The sequence below is a fragment of the Microcebus murinus genome, chromosome 7 (assembly GCF_040939455.1).
Source record: "Microcebus murinus isolate Inina chromosome 7, M.murinus_Inina_mat1.0, whole genome shotgun sequence".
NCBI lineage: Eukaryota > Metazoa > Chordata > Mammalia > Primates > Cheirogaleidae > Microcebus > Microcebus murinus.
Window position 1 is genome coordinate 17,617,842 of NC_134110.1, and position 22,541 is coordinate 17,640,382.

The 22,541-nt window shown below is 45.5% G+C and overlaps 1 protein-coding gene across 1 annotated transcript in view; it reads right to left on the reverse strand.

The window, feature by feature from the left end:
• Positions 1-1,629: 1,629 nt before the first annotated feature.
• TM2D3 (TM2 domain containing 3) overlaps positions 1,630-22,541 on the reverse strand; it is a 58,057-nt gene continuing 37,145 nt past the window's right edge. The window contains exon 5 of the mRNA XM_076004821.1: positions 1,630-1,907. Within this exon, the coding sequence (XP_075860936.1) occupies positions 1,649-1,907 (259 nt within the window). The 3' untranslated portion in view covers positions 1,630-1,648. The remainder of the gene's footprint in view (positions 1,908-22,541) is intronic.

Sequence of the window (22,541 nt, forward strand, 5' to 3'; positions counted from 1 at the left end):
CTGCCAGGTTGGGGGCAGTAGGCGCTTGAGCTCCAGGCAAGGCCTCTGTGGCTGAGCTCAGCCCTAGGCAGGTGTGACTGCAGGGCCAGGCAGGTGGTGGCAGATCAATACCAACAGTAGCTCTGAGCATCCACACAGGGCAGCCTCACCAGGGTCTGAGGGCCTCCTTGCACGCACCTACAAACCTCCTGAGGCTCTCGTTTGACCTTGCAGTAGGGGGAAGCATCTGGAGTGCTCTGCACTTCTTACCCAGGTTGGTGGTACCTGCAGGGGTAAGGCAGCTCAGAGACAAGTAAAGCATTATGCATCTTTATTCAGAATAAAGAGTAATTCCAATTTTGAGCTGCTAAATTCTGCCAACAGAGTAAGTATAATATCCATGGCTGCTGCATGGACCCTCTGAAACCAGGAGAGGAGGGAGGCTAGCCCTTGGGCAATCTCTGCTTTGGGATTTTAGGTACCCTTTATCCCCACAGAAGAACAGCCTGACATGACCGGATGCAGCACCCAGGTGCAGTCCCTCCATCCTCAGGGTGTCAGGGACACTAGGTCCCTCCAGCTCCTGAACTGTGATGGTTGCAGGCAGAGCTGCTTCTGCAGGGAATTTAAGCACCAGGCGAGCAGAGAGTGGTCTGAATGCCCAGGCACCGAGCACCCAGCAGTGACCAGGCTGTAGCTTGAAGGACGTGAAGAATAGAAGGACAGGTGCAGTTTTTACAAGGCAAAATCTCTCTCAGCTAAGCCCTTCAGAGTGTAGCCTGTAAGCTCCTGAGCCAATGAGGGTCGCTGTAGGCTGGCACTCCATCGTGGCATTTTGGCCTCCAAAGGGGTCTCGGGGGACTGTCCTGCTCCCAGGTGTCCTCCCGCCCAGGGTTTAGAAAAATCAATGCACCTGATTAAAGAAAGATGGATGCACAGGAACACTTCATGCCTTCCTCCTTTGGCACCCAGGGACCCACAACAGAAGCTCAGGGGGTCCTTGTCCCACTCTCTCCTGATTGTCCCATTTGGTAGCCCTCAGGGACAGCCCCTTTTAATAAATTTTCCCTTAAATCTAAAGTATTACAAGATCACGGCAGAAAAAATGTAAATGTGGGGAAGCAACAAGCTAAAGAATAAATCCCTTATAAAGCTTTTGCTATTTATTCTTCCAGAGATTTTTCATATATATATATGTATATAAACATATTATCCCTATACTTTGCTTTTTTTTGAAAAATGAGCTTATTCTCTATATACAGTTATATATTTCACTTCTTTCACTCAATATCATGAAAATTCCATGTCATTCAATATTTTTCTTCAACACTTTTGACTGTGCAGTATTCTATTAATATGCTCTGGATTATTACAAGTGAGCAAGTGCCCTATTATCAGATATTTAAATTGAAAATCATTCTGAAAATCCTGTTGCCATTGGCACTGTTATTCTGCCCTTTCCTGTAATATTTCTAAAAATTCTCTTGTCATAAACCCTCTGATTATTTCAGCCCCAACCACTGTTTTATGACGCTTGTTCTCCTCCAGACAAATATTTACCGTGTGCCCACGTTCCTCGCAGGACCCAAAGCATATATGATACATGGCGCTGATCTCGAAGAAGAATACAGTCCTACTAATAATGATTTTAATTGCATTCGTTTCCTACTCATGCTGTAACCAACTGCCACATATTTAGTGTCTTAAAACAGCAATGGCACAAGTTTATTATTTTACCGTCCTGCAGGTCCCAAGTCCAACAGGTCTTCCTGGATTCCAGGCAAGGGCGTGGTGGGCTGTGTTCTCTCTGGAGGGTCTGGAGATCCGTTCCCTCGCTTTTTCCAGCTTCTGGAGGCTGCCCTAATTGCTTGGCGCGTGGCCCCTTCCTCCACCTCCGAAGTCCCTCTGCACCTCTTGGATGGTCACACCTTCTGAGCACAATTGGGAAAAGACATCCAATTTTAAGGACTGTGTGATTAGATTGGGCTCATGTGAAATATTCAGGACACTCTCCCCATCTCAAGCCCCTTAACCTGAATCACATCCGCAAAACCCTTTTTGCCCTGTGACACGGCATGTTCACTAGTTCCGGGGATGGAGGTGGGGGCATCTTTGGAGGGCCATGACGCCACTTACCGCAGCGCTAATAACCCCATTCAGTGAGTCGTTCCTACTGTCAGTGCTGAGCTAAACCCTTTACAGGGATTGTCTCGTGTAACCCAGTCCCAAACCCACGAGGCAGATACGATTATTATCCTCACTGGACAGGTGAGGAAACCGAGGCTGAGAGCGGTAGCAGCAGTTCAAAAGTCAAGGCTGACCCCCCTGAGTAACGTGCATCAGCAAAAACTATGGGCGTTTTTGCTTTATTTATTTACTTAACCACAATTGAAACCTTAACGTAGACCCAGAGCCTTCTGGGAAATTGCTGTTTATAAACGCTGAGCTGGCCAGCTCTGCTTTTAATCCTCAGTGTTTGTTAAGTGTCACGGCATCCTCAGGTGAAGGCCGTGGGGCTGGGCCCGGCAGGGATGCCTCTGACTGCAGAGGCGTCATTTTGCCAAGGTTGGCACATTCGTCTCGGAGCCCAGCGTGGCTCAGTGTGACTTGCAGATCCCAGATGGCACGTGTGAAAGCTGCCAGGTGTGTACTTGGGCCCTTATATATATATATGAACTTTTTCATTAAAATAATTTTTTAAAGAAATCTTTTAAAAAGCCCTGAGTGGCCAGGTGTGGTGGCTCATGCCTATAATCCCAGCATTTGGGGAGGCTGAACTGGGAGGATCAGTTGAGGCCACAAGTTTGAGACCAGCCTGAGCAGCATAGCCAGACCCCGTCTGTACAAAAGAAATGAGAAAAATTAGCCGGGCGTGGTGGGGCGCACCTGTAGTCACCCCTCCTCGGGAAGCTGAGGCGGGAGTTTCTCCTGAGCCCAAGAGTTGGAGGGCACAGAGGGCTATGATCCCACCACTACACTCCAGCTTGGGCGATAGAGCGAGACTCTGTCTCTTAGAAAGAAGGAGGAGGAGAAGGAGAAGGAGAGGACATACAAATGGCCAACAGGTATATGAGGAACGACAGCCCTGAGGGACCCTGCTCCCTGCTTGTTGGGGACAGGCACCGTGTTTGGCTTCAGGTGGTTCCCAGAGGGCTGCCCCGCCGATGTGGGAGTCAAGCGATGGCCGCAGCCACAGCACAGCAGAACCTGGAGCGCGGCCTGCAGGGAGAACCGTTTTGTGTCCTGAGAGGCCGGGCGGCCGTCCAGCACGCCGGTAAAGCAAGCATGGAAGGGCCGAGTCTGAGTGGCCATCTGGTGCCTCCCGGGCAGGTGAACTTTCTTGTCCCCAGAGGAACGAAAACGAGGTGACGTTGGCGTCCCTCAGGAAGAGGACTGCCAGATTCAGGGGGAATAAAAACAAGACTCTCGGTTAAATTGGATTTGGGTTGTATTTCAGATAAACAAGGAATTATTTTTTAGTGTAAGTATGTTCCCCAAAATGCGTGGTTCCACACTCACACAAAAGAATTATTTGCTGTGTGTCTGAAATTCAAATTGAACCAGGCATCCTGTGTTTTATCTGGCAGCCCTACTCAGGAGGGAAGACACATGTTTCTAATTCAGGCACCAAATTCAGTGAATCCTTGTGGTTTAGCCTCCCTGACTCAAGGGGAAATAGTTCCATGTCCTCTGTGTCTCATGAAGCTCTTTTTCCTCTCCCCTCTTTGCCGGCAATGTTAATTCTTCAAGGCCTAACTCATGTCTTGCCTTGCCTCTTCCTCCAGGAAGTCTCTCCTGATTGCACTTCCATTCAGCCCAAGGCTGGGGGCTCTGGTGTCCCCACTGTGCACTGTCCCAGGCTTACAGTCTGGAGAAAGAGACAGAGATATAAACAGAAATCTTCAAAGCATGTTAAAATGCTTTAAGAGATGTAGCAGGAGATTGGGGGAGTGGGAGGGGGAGGGGGAGGGAATGATTATTTAAAAGCACAAAGCGACCCTGTCCACTTCCACCTTTCATGGGGAGGGTTGTCCTTCCTGTCCATGAGTCAGTAAATCTCTACCCATGTTCCAGGGACAGAAGAAAGTGAGAGGCAGAGAGAAGGAACAAGGGACTCCTCAGAGCTTCTGCGTTTCCCCCAAACTCATCCAGGAGGTGCCCTTACTTTAACTGAGCATCTATTAGTGAGTACTTGGACACACAAGGGTAGCCCTGTGCAGAGTGGGGTGAAGTCTCTCTGCCTAAACAAGCCAGGGGATTGCAGGTGTGGGGAGGTTGGAGTGTGTGGGAAGCCTAGAGGGAGGACAGTGATCAGCAGAGTCACCGGCTGTGGTGACCCAGGGAGGTTCCAGGTGGCAGAGCCACCAGGGCCTTGGGGGATAGAGGTGTCTAGGTTGCAGCTACCTCTGTCCACAGCTTAAACCCTCCTCTGTGCACAGTTCAGCAAAGACTGCTCTACAGCACGGGTGTCCCATGGGTGAGGAGACTCCAGCGAGGAAGGCTGCATTGCACTGCTAGGGCCACGTGGGGCAGAGGGCCACAACAGGCCCCACAGGTGACAGGAGGAATCACTGGATCCAGACCAGGAAGTCGGGGCCCTTGGAAGAAATCAGGCACAGACAGACATCTTAAGGACAGCACCAAATATCTGTCAGAATGGGGGATGGGGGAACTGCCAATTTTTAAGAACCTCAAAGGACAGGTGGCCTCAGCTGACATCCAGGTGACACAGAAGCAGGTACTAGATGCTTCAGGCAACAAAGGGTCCCGCTCCATGACCAAGGGGGGCTGAGGCAGCTGCCTCCAAAGCAGGGTGCTGGCGGAGCTGGTGGGACCCAGGGAGAGGGGGTGAATGACAGGTGAGGTCGCATGGGTGCTCCACTGTGGGCAGCTCCTCAATGGGCATCTAGTGTGTGTGGTGGCTGGGTGGGCTGCAGGGTGAGGCTGAGGACTACCACAGGGCTCGGCCAAGTGATCGTGTTGCATCAGCATATGGGGTGTGCTTGTGACAGGCTTTGAATGCCCTGCAGAGACCCTCAGATCTTGCCCTGAAGTTATGAGTGAAGGAGGTGGGGTGTGATAAGATAGGTGTTTAAAAAACAAAACCAAAAACACCCATTGGAGCAGAGCAGAGAATGGAAAGGAGAAATCCTTATCTGCGGCCCTGGAGGAAATGTGCTAATTTTTCTCCCTGGTAGTGCCTTTGCTGGGAGTAAAAACCCAAAGAGTGGAAACTGAACAGGACTAAGTTCCTATGGGTTTCAATGTTTGATTTTTCATGTCATTTGGGTTTTTCCTTTTGGTTTTTTTTTTTTTTCCTGGCTAGGAAGTATTTATACTTGAAAGAGTAAATTCAGTCTTACATTCCAACTGCTGGTCATCCAAGAGGTTGCCAATAACTAGTTAACTAGCAAATGTGTTGACTGGACAAGTCCAGGTCTTCATTGAGAGGGAACAGCTGGAATTTTGAGGACAACCAGTGATGACATCGTCCTTCCTGTGCCAACAGGGAGGACCCAATGCTGAGAGGAGATGGGCTTGGCCAAGGAGACATCTGATCTGGGCCCATCGAGTGCTCCCATTGGTACTTGGAATGCGTTTTTAAATGGACTGGTTTGCCAGTGGACATGAAAAGTGTTTGAGGACGCTGCATGTACCTGACAGACGATGGTGCCGGGAAGGAATGAGATGGAAACTTCCAGCTCAACGATGTCTGCTGCACCAGTGCAGCCGAAGCAGCCTCCGGTGGGAATCCCACTGGCACTTTGGTGTGCGTCTCAGTCACTTCGAGGCCTCTAGGATTCTCCAGAAAGGTCGATGCTCCTGCTGGTGTGTCCCTCTGGGAAGAACTGTTACTCCTTGAGCTGCACGTTCCAGTTCATGTCCCCCAACTCTGCCGTCTGGGTTGGGAGTGGACACCTCTTTGAGGGCCACCCTGCCCTTAGCTTTCTCCGGGGCTCTGGCACGGTCTTTGGGCTCATGCACAGGAGCCAGGCCTTGCAACTACACCAGAGGAGGCATCAGGCCTGGCAGGACGGCAGGGGTCCTATCAGATCTTAAGTGACAAAGTCCCGACTTTTGGTAGATTCTCTGCTCAACTACCCATTACAAAGCTGCAGCCACGTTCATGGAGGAACTGGCGACCAGATGTCTTCAGCTTTAAAAATATTCCTCTTCCCTGAATGTTGCAATGGTGCAAAAAGCCGACTTCTCTGTATAATCTTTTTCAAGATTGTACTCTTGTGACCACCAAAGACAAATATTCTTAGGGGAGTATTTTCTGCGTGAACCTTTGCTCTCTCTCTCGTGGCTGTATTAGGGACGTCGCAAACACAAATTCTTTAATCCATGTGGAGTCTGGCAAGCTGGGCAGGAAATGGTCAGGATTTACTTCATGTTCACTGTGGTGGTTATTTATTCACTGCAACCCTCCCAAAAAAAGTTGTCTGGTCTAATTCAAGCAACCAACCAGCTATTTTGGAAAACCACATGACAATCGATGATGGTGTCACAGGAGGTCCTGTGGATGCACAACAGGTGGGAGCAAACCAGGGCACACGACCTCAGCCATCGTGGAGCATTTGGATTTTGGCGAAAGCTCCGAAGTCAAGGACAATAGGGATAAAGTACCTTCCATATTTTCAAAAGAGCTCCCAGCTTCTAGATACCAGAAATCCATTCTCGGGGTTTGCTAAGAAGTCTAAACGGGTTTTGCAACTCTTACCCAGTGGCACTAGCCAACCAATTGTAAAGGGTGCATGAGAAATCGAGAGGCACGGAGTCAGGTGGGGGACTTGCGGGGAGCAGTGGGGCATCACGTGGTGGAGAGTGCTGAGTGTCCCTCAAACCAAGTGAAGTGGTGCTGAGAGATTCCCTTAGAAATCAGGGTGCCTGCCCGGGGGGAGATGGGCATGGCATTCCCTGGTTACACATGTGCCCACCGTGTGCAATTAATGACCAGTGCCTGGTGAAAACATTCCTAAGAGATATTTGGTAAGTGTCTGAAAGTAGAAAGGGGCAAGAGAGAATCATGCCTGCTTCTCTCCTAAAGGCTGCAGTATTCCTCCTGCAATTGAATATTATTCAACCTTAAAAAAGGAACAAAACTCCAAGGTGGGACGATTGCTGAGGTCCGGAGTTGGAGACCAGCCTGAGCAAGAGCGAGACCCCGTCTCTACAAAAAATAGAAAAATCGGCCGGGCATGGTGGCACACACCTGTAGTCCCAGCTACTCGTGGGGCTGAGGCAGGAGGATCGCTTGAGCCCAGGAGTTGGAGGTTGCAGTGAGACAGGATGACACCACTGTGCTCTAACCTGGATGACAGAGTGAAACTCTGTAAGAAAGAAAGAAAGAAAGAAAGAAAGAAAGAAAGAAAGAAAGAAAGAAAGAAAGAAAGAAAGAAAGAAAGAAAGAAAGAAAGAAAGAAAGAAAGAAAGAAAGGCTGATACATGCTACAACATGGATGAACCTTAGAAACATTATAGTAAGTGAAAGAAGCCAGACATAAATAGTCACATACTACATGTTTCCACTTATAGGAAATGCTCAAAATAAGTAAACCCATAGAAAAAGAAAACACATTAGTGGTTGCCCAGGACTGGGGTGAAAGGGGAGTGGGAGCAACAGCTTCCTGGGTACAGGGTTTCCTTTGGGGATGATAAAAACCTTTTGGTGTTAGATAGAGGTAATGGTTGCACAAAATTGTTAATGTGCCAAGTGCCACTGAATTATTCGCTTTAAAATGGTTAATTTATGTTATGTAAATTTCACCTGAATAAAAAAAAAAAAAAAACGTTTTCAGGAGTGGGGTTGAGTCTGGAGACCCAAGGTTGTCTGGAGTTGTTGGATATTCTTTTATTAGCCTTTCTTCTCTTGAGCTATTAATTGGGTGTTTGATCAGAGACACGCATTGCTCTTTTCCCAATGGGTGCTTGCATATAAGTAATCTGGGGTATTTTATTTAAAATTCAGGATTATGAAACTTGCAGTAGGTTTCTAGAATTACCAGATGTAGGAGAAGAAAGAGAAGAAAGTGCCCAGTGGAGTGCTGAGTGGTCAAGAGGTGACTACCAGTGGCTTCTAAAGGGCCAGCTGGAGGCCAGGCAGCAGTTCCATGTGACTGCAGGTGCTGAGGGTGCGGGACACGGTGGGAAGGACATTCCCATAGAGGACGTCAGTGTCTGGAAGACGTTTCACAAACAGGGAAGGCAGGAGTGAAGCGGTCTGCCCAAGGCCTTTCGCCAGGATGACAGCGGGGCTGGGCCAGCTCCCCCGACCCCACCAACCCATTATCGCGACCCTTTACACCTGAGCACCACTGTGTGGAAGGACAGAGATTGTGCCACAGTCCAAGAAATCAAGCTCCCATCCAGAAAAGAGACAGACCTAGACACAGCCAGTAGGAGCCAAGGGGTAAATTGTTTCAACAAGAACTCTTGCCTTCTTGATATTGTTTCGTTTGCCCAGACACTCCACACCCCAGTTCTGCCCTCTGCTACTCTCCTGTTCTGAAGATAGTTGCCCCTGCTTCTGCCATGACCATACGGATGGCTATCTGGTGCACTGTAGCCCTGCCTCTGCCAGGGGTGGGCACCTACCCTGCTGGGTCAACACATCATTTTCTTGAGCAGGTGAGAACTGGAACTTAGACCTCTCTGGGACCCGGACTCCAACACGGAAAACTCTGGTGCTGCTGGAGGCTGCGTTACCCCTAGGTGGCAGGCAGAGGGGCGGAGAAGACAAGGAGGTAGAGCGGAAGGTGTCATTTCTCTGCAGTGGCCAGTGCTCTCAGCTTTGCCCCTGAGGCTCAGCTCTATGCTGCCCTTGGACTTGGAGACGTCCCTCAGGATGCTGCCATGGCAGGCCCTGCAGATTGGCACCCTCACAACCCACCCAACTCCTGCCCAGGAATCTTGAGGATGGGAAGCTAAAGTCCACATTTCTCAGACTCCCTTGCAAGGGAGGGTTTTACATGTGACCTATGCCCCACCTGGCACATGTACCTGCAGGAGACTTGGGAAATGGGCACCCCAGGGAGATCAGACCTTCTACAAGCAGAATGGACCAGGTGCTTGGGCAGCTGAGGTAGAGAGTCTATTGTCCCAGCCCTAAGCCATAGGCAAGGGGATCAGTTGTAGTAGAGTTTTCAGAAGAGTTTTGTGGTCTAATCAGTTATTCCTGGCTATCAGAGATAAGCTTGGGCCTTTGATCTGCTCAGAAATTCACAAACTGTGTGATATGCTGTAATAAATTCCTTTCTCTTAAACAATCTGGAGTGGATTCTGTAGTCTGCAATTAAGCCCCTAATTTACATAGCTGTCAATAATAAATTCCTCTTGTTGATGGTTGTGTCTTGGGTGTCTGTCACTTGCAAGCAATATAGTCTTAATGCAACATCCAAACTGATTATCCAGATTGTCTTCTTTTTAAAATAAAAACAACTTTGAAATAGATATCAAATTCTTTTACCCAAATAATAATGGTTTCCATTTCAGGCAGCTGTGACTGTATGTACCCTCAAGATTGAGACATCAAGACATCCAAAATTTCATTTTTATAGAATGGGTAATGTGTGAATATGATGAGTTAATTGAATCGTGAGGAACATTGAATAGTTGTAATTTTTTCTGATAAGAGATTTAAAATAAAAATACTCGTCCTTATTGGGTCATTGGTTCCAAGTTCTCATGCACATTGCTGAGTTCTGAGGACACAGGACCTAGGACTGTTGCTCAAGTCCACACAGAGAGTCGGTAACGGGATTAGAACTAGAAACCCTGGCACGTGACCCTACACTCATCTCTCCACCACAGCACAGTTCTCTGGAGGCAAAGATTTCAGAGCTTGTGACTTGGCCAGAAACAGCAGAGGATGAAAAGAGAACAGGGTCCCACCACATCGTTTGTGTTTATGACCAGGCTAGCAGAATTAGAAGTCAGGAGAATGGAGCTAGACGATGCATTGGGCTGAATTTTAGTTCATTGTTGGTTTTCTACAGGGAGCTACATCACAGAGGGGAAAAGCACGAGCGTGCAGCCCGTCCACCCCTCACCCATCGCCAGTGTTTCCCACCCTGGGGGAGCGGGGCCTCGGGTCCCCACGCAGCCCTCCACGCCGATCAGGGGCTAGTGTGTCCAACGGAAGTTTCTGCTGAGAAAAGTTTTGCTGCTTTCTGAACACACCTGCTCCAATACAGCCTTTTTTTTTTTTTTAAACAAAGCATGGGAACAGTTTGTGGCAATTGTCCTAAATAGAGATGCTCATAATGGCTGGGAAGGACACAGGCAGACTGAAGTCACAGGCTTAGTCTTCATTTTCTGCTCAGAGAAGTGGCGCAGACACAGGAGAGAAACCCGCGCCTGCGCACCTGCCAGGGTGTTTTGGAGGAAACTCTTGAGTGTCTCCATCCACTCAGCCAGTGGCCACTGTCTCCAGCAGTCACAGACAGCAGAGCAAAACCCCAGGGCGGGGAGCCGGGGGGGGGGGGGTCCACCTGCATGAGTCTCCTCTGGCGACCTCACCGTCAGGCACTGGGTGACAGGCCGGCTTCAATGACACAACCACAATGTGAAAATTTGAGAGATTTCAGTACTTACAGACTGTGGGGGCCATGGTGTGTCTGTAGGACACACACACACACACACACACACACACACACACACACACACACGCACACACACGGGTCAGGCAATGCAGGCAAAGAGAGAGAGAAGGGGCCTGGGGGCCAACACCTTTATTGGGTCCAGGGAGTTATGCAAACAGGTTTCCCAAGGGGACCTTAAATTGGTGGGTTTCAACCAACCAGGCACTAGTTTCAGGAGCTCACGCCGTGACTGCGAGGTGGTCACTTCAAGTTTGCAGGCAAACACCTGAGTTTTACGTCTGGCCCCCGGCTGGCGCCATTGCAGTGGGGTCTAGTATTATTTAATAGAAACTGTGTCGAGGGTGACTGAGCTCTGCTTCTGGTAGGAAAAAATTAACAAACTTGTATTTTAAAATGGATGCTGAGGCCAAAGTTATAAGCACTTCCTACACAGGCCTCCCAGGAGCGCGAGTATAAACGAGGCCAGCAGCCAGCTCAGCAAGTGGGTCCGTTCCTTGCACTCGAGCTTCTGAAAGGCTGCTCAGAAGAGAGGCGAAGGCCATCACGAGAGGAGAAGGAAGGAAGGAACAATGGTCTTTGTCAGGGGCGAATCACTGAAAAATGAGCATGGCCACTTCTTACCCAATGGGTCTTCTGGAGACAGATGGTATTTCATGGAGTTGACCAAACAGGAAATGAGTCAGTGTTTGAGATAACAGTGGCTACAAAAGATTTTTCTTAATTCTCTTCAGACTGGAGAACAATAACAATGTCAGTGTCCGGGAGATGTGAGCTGTCTGCCGTGTGTTGAGGAGGAACACAGAGTTCAGCAGCCTGTCAGAGAGCTCTCGGAATTGGACACCGGATCTCACGCTTTGCTGTAAACCTTAACCACCTATTTATCTTTGCCAGAAAGACACAGGGTTGCAGAAACTGAGAGCTTTGCTTTGAATATCCTTTCTCAAATGGATGCTGGTCCCATTTTGTGGCCATTTTTCAATAATGAGAGAATGGGAGGGCATACTGCCTCTTGGGAACTTCTTCCCTGCGAGGAGATGGAGGTGACTTCCCTATGGGATTGGGCCACCTCCAGCCTGCAGGCTGGGAACGCGCTTATGTGTCCAGATGGGGGCATGGAGGGAAACCACCAAAGGGAAAAGCCACCACACAGACCACCAGAAAAGTGTCCCAGTGATCTCTGGCAACTATTAGTACAATTTCTAAGAGCAGGTGGGCCTAGGTGCAACCAGGTAGAAGGAGCACACAATAACGGGATTTGTTGCATGAAGAACAAAAGAAGAGAGGGCAGAATAAAAAGGGCCGAGAAACAGCGTTACAAGAGAGGAGGGAAGAGGCACGGAGGAGCTGTCGCGGTGGAAAGGCACCTGGGCGCCTGCAAGCACGCACAGGAAGGGCAGCATAGAGAACACGGAGCAGAAAGGCTGGCAAATTAAGTCTCTGGAATCACACAGTTGTTGGATGAATTTAGAACCAACAGAGAGCAGCCTTGGGAAGAGACTCGGGAGGCTGACATACTTGGGATGGGGCAAAGAGGTGGAAGGACCACTCCTGATTTCCGGGTTGCTCAGTGTTCACGAGTCGGACTCTCTTCCTGCTGTATCAGCCTCCCCGCTGTCGGTGGGGTTGGGAGGGCCAGAGCTGAAGGTGGGCAAGAGGGCTCAGCAGACAGAAGCTGCCTGGAGTGAATACACTCTCCTCTATGGAAGAAACACGGTAAGTGCATTGAGCCCGGCTGCAGCTCACCAACACCCACTGAGCAGCCTGCGCTCCGTGTCTCGGGTCACCAGTGGTTAGCGTGGGCTGTCATAGCCAAATACCACAGACTAGGTGGCCTAAATGGCAGAAATGTCTTTTCTCACAATTCTGAAGACTGGACATCCAAGATCAAGATGTCAACCAGGTTCGTTCCTTCTGAAGGATATAAGGGAAAAATCTATTCCAGGCCAGAATCATAATGCTAGTAAAACAAAACTAAACTAAACAAAATTATCAAAACCAAGAAATTACTCCTGGAAACTACAAATATGGTAGAAATTTAAAATTCAACAGAAGTCTTAAAAGATCAAGTTGAGAAATATTCCAAGAGCAATAAAAGACAGAGGTACACAAAATTAAGAAAAATAAGCAAGTTGAAACAAGTTGTTGATTGCAAAAGTAGCCACAATTCTCTGCCCCTCCCTATACCCATGCTGTCTTAGTAAGTTTGGGCTGCTATATGAAAAATATCGTAGATTGGATGGATTAAACAACAGACATTTGTTTCTCTTGGTCCTGGAGGCTGGAAGTCCAAGGCCAAGGTGCTGGCAGATCTGGAGTCTGGTGAGAGCCCATATCCTGATTTGTAGGTGGCCATCTTCTCAGAACCTCACGTGATGAGTAGGGAATGGGGGAGAGAGAGAGAGAAAGAGAAAGCAAGTTCTCTTCTTATAAGAGCACTGATTCCATCATGAGGGCTCTACCCTCATGACCTAATTACCTTTCAAAAACTCCATCTCCAAATACCCCACATTGAGGATTAGGGTTTCAACATATGAATTTTGAAGGGACATAAATATTCAGTCTGTAGCACAAGCCCTTTGTGTTGTGACTTTGCTGCTCCTGCTGACAAGCAGTGGGGTCTATTTCCCCTTCCCTTGAATCTGGGCTGAACTTGTTAGTTGCTTTAGCCAATAGAATGTAGTAGAAGTGATTTCTAAGTTCTGAGCCAAGGCCTGGAGACCTTGTACATTCCTGCTTGCTATCTTGGAATCCTAGCCAGCTGTCATGTGAACAGACCCAGACTAGCCTGCTGGAAGGCACGAGAGAATTTGGAGGGAGATGAGCTTGCCTAGCTGAAACCATTTCATACCAGACCACCACCAGCAGGCCTGGCAGCTGAACACTGATGCAGGAATGAGCTTAGCCAAGACTTAGAAAGGCTGTTCAGCTCAGCCTAAACCAAACTGCTGACCTGAAGAATTATCAGCTAAATAAATGGTCATTGTTTTAAGCCACTAAATTTAGGGGTAGTGTGTTATACAGCAACAGCTAATGGATATAGAGCATCAGTCCAGGAAATTAAAAACCTCCACAATTTAACTCTCAAGAAGCAAGAACAAAGGAGAAAAAGAGAAAGAAATTTCCAAAGATATAGTACAAGAAAATTTCCCAGACTTAAAAGATGAGTTTCCAGATTAAAAGGGTTCACTAAAATTTCACTATAATGAATGAAAAAATTCTACACTACCAATATCACTATAAAATTTCAGAATACTAGAAGAAAAAGAGAAGTCTCCATAAAATTTCAGAAATGGAAAAAAATGGCTATAAAAAAGAATCTGGAGTTAAAATGGCATTGGACTGTTAAGCAGCCACCCTGAAAGCTAGAAGACAGTGGAGAAAATGCCCTCAAAATTCTCAGGGAACAATTTCCATCTGATAAGTCTATGCTCAAACTATCAACCAAATGTAAGGGTATAATAAAGACATTTGCAAATATTTATATCCCTTTCTCAGGAAACAATTGGAGGATACACCTCATCAAAATTAGTAAGTAGTATAAACCCCATAGAACTGAACACATAGGTCCATATAAAAACTTGCATACAAATTTTATAACACCATTTTTCATAATTGCCAAAAAGTAGAAACAATCCAACATCCAAATGTCATCAGTTGATAAATGGATAAACAAAAGGTGATAGAGCAATATGATGGACTGTTATTCAGCCATAAAAGGGATGAAGTACTAACATTCAGAAAACATGAATGAACCTTTAAAACATTATATTATTAGTAAGGGAATGAATCCAGACACAAAAGGCCACGTATTGTATGGTTTTATTTGAAATGTCCCAAATAAGCAAATTAATAGAGACAAAAGGTACAATAGAGACTATACTAGTGGTTTCCAGGGTCAGCGGGGAGGCAGAAATGGGGAGAGACTGCTAATAGATGCAGGGTTTCCTTTTGGGATAATGAAAATGTTCTGGAATTATATAGTGGCACAACTCTGTGAATATGATAAAACCACTGAATTATACACTTTGAAAGGATGAAATTTATGATGTATTTTAATTAAAAATAAATATGTAAATTGAAAAAGTAGAATTCTGGAGATTCAGAGACCAGCGGCTTGAACAGGAGAGAAAGAAAGACGGAATGCCCTGGGTGACATGAACACACTGGGACGACAACCATGCGGCAGTCTTGGGAAGTAGCAACTCAAGATTAGAACAGCAGACAGAGGACTCTGAGAAAAATGTCTCCAATTCAAAAATAAAGTTGATGTTGATGGGTTCGAACATAGTCAAAAGAATTTTATGATATAACCAGTTTGGTGATAAGTTAGTGATTAGTACATAGAAAATTGAACAAATGGAAGTATGAGAAAATTTTTAAGTCTAGAAAATACAAAAAGCTGAACAAGAAAAACCATAGTACTTTGTATGACTTAGCTGTGAATAATAGTTGCACAGTCAGTTGTAATGTAAACACAACTATGTACATAACTAAAAATTGATATAACACTATTTATTGGCAGAAAAGGAAGTACATGTGTGTTTGTGGACAAGGAGTGAAAAGGAATCATCAGTAGACAATATCTAAAATTGAAAACTCAAGAAATAGCAGTATAATCAAATATATTAATAGTATATAGATATATGGATATCAAAGCCAGGAAAATAAAAAACACAGCTAAAATAGTTAAAAGCATTTATCTCAGAGGAGTAAAAATGGGAAGTTTCATGGATGAGGCAGGAAAATACTACTTTCATTATTAGCCTATTTATTTTGAAATAAATTTTAATTTTTAAAAATACATGTATGACTTTATTAGAAATTTGAAAATCATTGCATGGACGTATAAAAGAATGCATAATCTCTATTTGAAGAATGTAAGGTTCTTACATTGTCTCTCATACTTTCTCTTTACCTTTCTTTAATCAAGATCATAGACAGTACTTTTTAAAAAGTAATACAAGAAAATTTCCTGGGATTAAAGAAGACAATTATTCAGATTGGAATAGACTACTGTGTACCTCAATTTTACATGAGTGGTTATTACCACATATATCTTTGAAGCTCAGTTTAGCAAAATTAAATTAAAAGGCCTAAGGGCATTTTTTCCCCTCTTGAAGAATCTGCCAAAAATTTCAGACTGAAGCAGTTTAACCACAGATAACAAAAAGAAAAGGCATACCTCTGACCCTTAAGGTTGTACGCACAACTGGGCATTTTCTTTTTAGTGGCGTCAGATGTCACAGAGGCATTGCATGGGGGTTGATTTCAATTTGGATAGCTCAATTTTCAGCACCCTTCCTCCCAATCCCCAAGTGGTCTAACTTTTAGAATATGGACAGGAAAAACTAGCAATGAGATTTGGGGTGCTGATCATGGACAGCTAAGACTTGGCGGAGATGAAGCAGAAATTTCTTTTCTGCATAGTTAGAAAACAGAAATCTTTACCCGTTGAGTAAGTGCCATAATCTTTTTCCTATTAAGAGTAGGGTGGGTTGGAAAAACTAATAGTGATACACTGAATAATGAATTGGTTCTGGCTCTCCATTATCTGTCTGTCTATCTGTCTGTCCCTATCTATATCTTCACCCCCAAGAAAACCATGCCTGTTGATCACAATATTATTCAAAGAAGCAAAACTAAAGGGAAATATTTATAAACATTTTTAATTATTTTGCATAGTTTTGAGATGATTGGTGTCAGGATTTTGGCTGTTTATATTTGAAAGCATGAAATAAAAATTGAAAAAAATTGAAAAATTAGAAATGGCCTATACTCAACAGCTATTCCTCCCTCCTTCCCTGTAACAGAACCTGATTGTTTTAGGTCTTCAAGTTCCCTGTGCAGAATCTTCATTGGTCTAATTCAATCATGCCAATTCTAGTCACAAGCATGGGAAGAGGCATGTGACCCAATTCTAAGCGATGCACTATTAGAAAAGTCTCCTAGGAGGCAGTCCGTGATGGATTTCTTAGTTCTTAAAATAAGACATGAGGAAAAGACAAGTTTCCTCTTCTGCCCTGGACATTGCAAGGCAAGAGTGTGTTGCCTGAAGTCATCGCAGTCCTCTGCAGCTGGCCAATGCATCAGGTCAGCAGAGAAAGAAGCTGGGAGGCAGTGGGGCTTGATGGCAAGGCCGAGGAAACCCTGGGGCTGCAATGCTTCAGCACTTCTGATTATATGAGCCAATAAACCTCCTTATTATTTAAGTTTCTGTGAGTTAGGTGCTCTATTACTTGCAGCTGAAAGCATCCTGAATGATACAGAGGTCCACGTCTAAACACTCGTGATGAATTTTCAGAATAGCCAGGATAAATCTAAAAAAAAGAAAAGAAAAGAAAATTCTAAAGATCATACAGAGGGGAAAAAGACAGATGGTCCTCAAAGGATTGGGAATCAGGCAAGCAGTAGACTCATAGCATCGTCGGATCGTCGGTCGCTGGAATACTACGGTGCACAGCCTTCAAAAACCAAAGGAAAATGGCTGCAATCTAACAGTCCAGCCCAAGTGGCCATCCAGTGTGAGTACACACTAAAGAAACTTTTGGGCCAGGTGAGGTGGCTCACGCCTGTAATTCCAGCACTCTGGGAGGCCGAGGTGGGCGGATCGCTCAAGGTCAGGAGTTCGAAACCAGCCTGAGCAAGAATGAGACCCCGTCTCTACTATAAATAGAAAGAAATTAATTGAGCAACTAAAAATATATAGAAAAATTATCCGCGCACGGTAGTATGTGCCTGTAGTCCCAGCTACTGGGGAGGCTGAGGCAGAAGGATTGCTCAAGCCCAGGAATTTGAGGTTGCTGTGAGCTAGGCTGACGCCACGGCACTCACTCTAGCCTGGCAACAAAGTGAGACTGTCTCAAAAAAAAAAAAAAGAAATTTTTGTACATTTGTGATATCAAAAAGTTAACTGCCCATGCACTTAAGGAAATAAAGGGAATACTCCAGCAAAGTAAAGGAATGAACAAAGAACAGGGAACAGAAAGACTCCAGAAAACAACGGCTTTGAACCCAGAAGTCCCAGGACTACGTCTGAGCAGCAAGCTTGGATAGTACCCATTTTATACTGGCGCAGGGGGTCAGAAGGCTCTGGAAGGGAGAACCCATGAAAACATGGGCTCCAGAATACAGCATGCTCAAGACACTGGAAGGATATGAAGTTATGACAAAGACATAGCACATAAAAAGGAAATGAAAAGGTTTTGAGGGACTTTATGAAAAGCAAAAGGATGTAGAGTCACCATCAGTCTATATTTTGGTATAGGATTTGGGTGAGATTCAAGAATAAGAATGAAATGGATCCTAAGCAATATAGAATCATATGAAACAGGAAACAGTAGGCATTTGTTGGATAGGGTGAAAGTTTCTTCTCTACAATAAAAATGCAAACTGAAGTGACAAGTGATCCAGACATGACACAAACCAAAATGTGTCATGATTTTGAGCAATGGACAGTATGAAACATTCAATTTGAAACTTTTTCTTTTAGTGACTCAAAGATACTGACAGTAGAATCACACAGAAGGATGTGTAATGCTAGCACGTGACTTGGCTCAGAAGTGACTGAAATTTACATAGCCAAAATCATGTTACCTTGATTTTTTTGCTTGTCTGTTGGTTTTCACCTTTGAGAATCAATCTACAAATAAAGTTAACGACAAACTATCAATCTTAACAATTTAAGGGCTGAGCGTGGGGTGAGGAGGGCTCAAGTCTGTAATCCTAGCATTCTGGGAGGCTAAAGTAGGAGCATTGCTTAGGCCAGGGGTTCAAGATCAGCCTGAGCAAGGGCAAGACCCCATCTCTACAAAAAATAGAAAAATCAGCCAGGCATGGTGGCATGTGCCTGTAGTCCCAGCTACTTGGGAGGCTGAGGCAAGAGGATTGCTTGAGCCCAGTAGTTGGAGGCTACAGTGAGCTATGATGATAATACTGCACTCCAGCCCAGGTGATAGAGTGAGAACTTGTCTCAAAAAAATAAAAACAATATAAAGATGTGTTGACAGAGGTTGAGAAACAAATGGGAGTGAGTGGAGGCAACAATGTCCTCATTTCACAAAGAATCAAGAGACATGAACTACAATTGCTAGCACAAGAAATAATATAGATATTTATATAATATCATTTAAAAATCTCATTCTGATTCTAATGGGAATACTTAAAAAGTTTCACCAGTAAATATGTTTCCTGTGGCTTTTAAGAATTTTTTTTATTTCTGAGAAGGTTTAGTTTTACAGAAAAAATTAAGCAAACAGTACAGAGTTCCCACGAGCCCATCCCTGGCTAATTCCCTCTAATTTTAACATCTTGCATTAGTGTGGGACATTTGTTACAATTGATACATTGTAACCATTGGTATGATGTAGCCAATATTGATATTGTGGCTTGTTTCTTTAGGTAGATAAAGATTCCTTCTATTATTAGTTTATTGAGGGTTTTGATCAGGCTGGATGTCAGGTTTTGAAACTTAAGAAATGTATCAAAATGAATATATTTCCCCTTAATATGCTTGTAAATTATGTTAATAGATTTTAATATAGAATAATAACAGTGAAAAATTGGACTCATCAATAAATATTGTTTGGATGTTTTGGAGGAAAAGAAATAACTTAGATTGGCACTTCACATACCACACTCAAAAGTAAATTCCAGATAGAGTAAAGATCTAAATGTATATATCAAAGCCATGAAAGAATCAGAGGAAAATATAGAAGAATATTTTTATAATTGTGGGATTGAGAAGGTCTTCCTAACCAAGAATCAGAACCCAGATTCATAAAGGGAAAAAATGCAGAGATTTAATTACATGAAAATTTTAAATGCTTACTACCCCTCTAAAAGCTGCCAGTAACAAAAATGAAATAAGGTAAAAATATCAGTGGTTGCCAGGGGGCGGGGACAGGGAGGAAAGAACAGGCAGAGCACAGAGGACTTTTAGGACAATGAAACCATGCTGTATGCTGCTATAATGGTGGACACATGTCATCATTACATACTCGACCAAACCATAGAATGTACACCACCAAGAATGAACCCTGATGCAAATGATGGGCTCTGGGTGACAATGATGTGTCACTGCAGGTCCATCAGTTGCTGTGGGGGGAGGGGCGTGTATTGATCTCTGTACTTTCTACTCAATTTTGCTGTGAACCTAAAACTGCTCTAAAAAAGTCTATTAAAAAAAGATAAGGGACAGGCTGAGAGAAAGTACTAGCCATGTGTAGTAGACAAAGGATTAGCATGCATACTATATAAAGAGGCTCTGCATACTGGCCAAAGAAGAAACAACTTATTAGAAAACGGACAAAGAATATGAGCTGGCCAAAGAACTCCAACTGCTTATAAATGCGGGTCAAGATGCCTAATATCAAAATGTAAGTGAAACACTGATAGACCAATCCAATTGGTAAAAATTAAAATGGGTGGTGTGTCTGGAAGGCAGCAGAAAAGGGTCAGCAACCAGAGAGAGATGGCCTCGGAAAATGAGGGGGCTGCAGGGCCAGCCTTGCTACTCTGCCAGGTCAGTCTGGACTAAGGAGGGCAGGGAGTGGGTCTGCCCTGTGCTGAGCCTTCCCAGCCAGGAGGAAGGCTGGCCTTGGCCATGGATGGGTGGATGACAGTGCTTGGTTAGGACAGTGGGGCCCAGCCTCCCAGCAGCCTCCCCCCACAGCCCGGTCTTCCTCCCTCTTAGCCCTCCCCCCACAGCCCTTGCCCCCCTCTGCAGAGGCAGGGAGCCCCCCACTCCAGCGGTGTCCTGCTCTCTGCCTCCCGAGCCCCGCACCCACCATGCCAGAGCAGCAGATGAAGAGGGAAGGGAAAGGAACTCCGTCTGATACCATTTCTCTCCCCCACGTTTTGTCCTGCTAAAGACTGTTTAAAAAAGAAATCAGCCAATGTAAATTCATATGGAAAAAAATATTAAGGACAAATGGAAAATGATGGACCAATTTAATAATTTAGAATTAATCATGGGAGCACAGCAAGTGAAACCACTTGGATTTCATTTTATTTGAGGGCTCATTCATTTGACTTATGGATGGTTGGGGTTATTCCCAGCTGCTGAGCTAACTTTTAGTCCAGCAATGATGAGGAAAGGATAAGGATCATCCCAGAGACAGATGAAGCCTCTTGCCTTCACTCTCCTGCTCCGGCCTCTAGCTGCATCCTCGGGTGGCCCAGTCCCTATCAGGTCCTTCCACGAATGCTTCTTCCCTTGCTTGAACACGTCCTATTCTATGATAAATAATATCTTTCCTTCTGTCCTTAATCTTTTCTCCTAAGTCTCTTTCTACTCTGTGGTCTAAACAAGCCTGAGGTCTCCCCAGACCCCCATGCAGGTCAGCGTTCCTGGATGAGAGTGCTGTCTCCCCCAAGTCCAAGGGGCAGGAGGAAGGGTCCCCACATCCTAGAACTGCATCCAGAACATTGTTTCACTGTCCTCTCTCCAGAGCTGCCTCCTATGGACATCTGCACCATCCACCGGTCCACCCTCTCCCCGCCAGCATTGCCTGTGACACCTCCATATTCAGCCCAATTTGTCCTCACGCGTCCTTCAGAGCCTCAGGTCCTCTGGAATATTTCTTTCTGTAAGGTAGCTAACTCATGCCATAGGAGAGAAAACTGAGGCTGGGCAGGAGGAGTGCCCCTGCATGGTCCTGGCTCCTGTGCTGCCACGCCCTTTTGAAACAGCCCTGTGGTGGTGCCACTTTTCGGAGGAAGAACTGGGAGTTGGGGCCAGTGTTGGCGTCCTGGGGAATTCCTAATGCACACCCCAGATTTATCATTCAAAAGATTTAGTATCTCTTATTATGACTCTTTCGGTTGATAGTGACAGAATTTCAACTTAAAATTGCTTATGAGTTTAAAGAAGGGACAACTGGGGGACTTAGTGGCTTGTGTAATGGGGACTTCCAGGCAAGACTCTGGCTTCAGCATAGTTGGACCCGGGGCATGGGCAGCCTGTTGCTTGGTGGCTCCAATGAAGGCTATGATTGGCCCAGCATCAGTTGTCCCGCCCCATCCAAAAGGGGTGGAGTTCTTTGATTGGCTGGATCAGCGTCACATGTCAAGCCCTCTTGCCAGAGGGCTGGGTAAGTCCCAACTGAAAGAAGGAAGGAGAGGTAGTCTCCTAACCAGAGCTGTCCCGACAAAACATAGGCACCGTCAACCCAACTCCCTGCACTAATTTAAGTCCCAGCTTGTCCTGACCCCCACAAAGGAGGGAGAAACTCTCTCTGAGGCCAAAAACCCCTTTCATGAGGTGGAGCACGCTTCTCTGGTACCTATTTCTCTGCTTCACCTGAACATCACGCTCAGCAAGTCTGCAGGGGCATATTAAAGTATAAAAGCCACAGAAACAAAATTGAAAATAAAATTTATGACCCTTTTTCAAACCAATATCCTAAAGCTGACCAAGATAGCCAACCAGATGGGGTCCCCTAAATTGCAGGAGAAATTTAACGGGCACTTATATTAAACCACACGCATGCAGGCGGATCTGGTCATTTTCCAGTTCCCCGGGGAACGGATGAAGAATGTCTCAAAGATCTTGCTTGAGATAGAGAGATGAGCTGTGTTTGCCAACAATCAGCTCCTCTCTTCCTTATTTCTGCTAATCTTGTTGGAGCTCATCTGTCACAGTCCTCAGGCCACCTCGGCAGGTCCGGCACTGCTGCAGAAAAGTTCTGATGAAGCCAGGGAACTTCTGTGTCTCTGGCTTAAAGATGCAGGTTGTGATGCAAATATCTAAGCCAGATTCCTGTGAAGGATGTCCCCTCACCTCTCTCTCTCTCTCTTTTTTGAATTTTTATTTGCATTTATTTTATGCTGAACTTATTCCCACATCATAAGTTTTTGTTTCTTCAGATTCTTCTGAAATATCTTTTTCTTCTGTGCAACCTTTTGGTTTGGGAACAATTTGTTTATTTTCAGTGAGGATCATCTCATGTAACAGGGGAG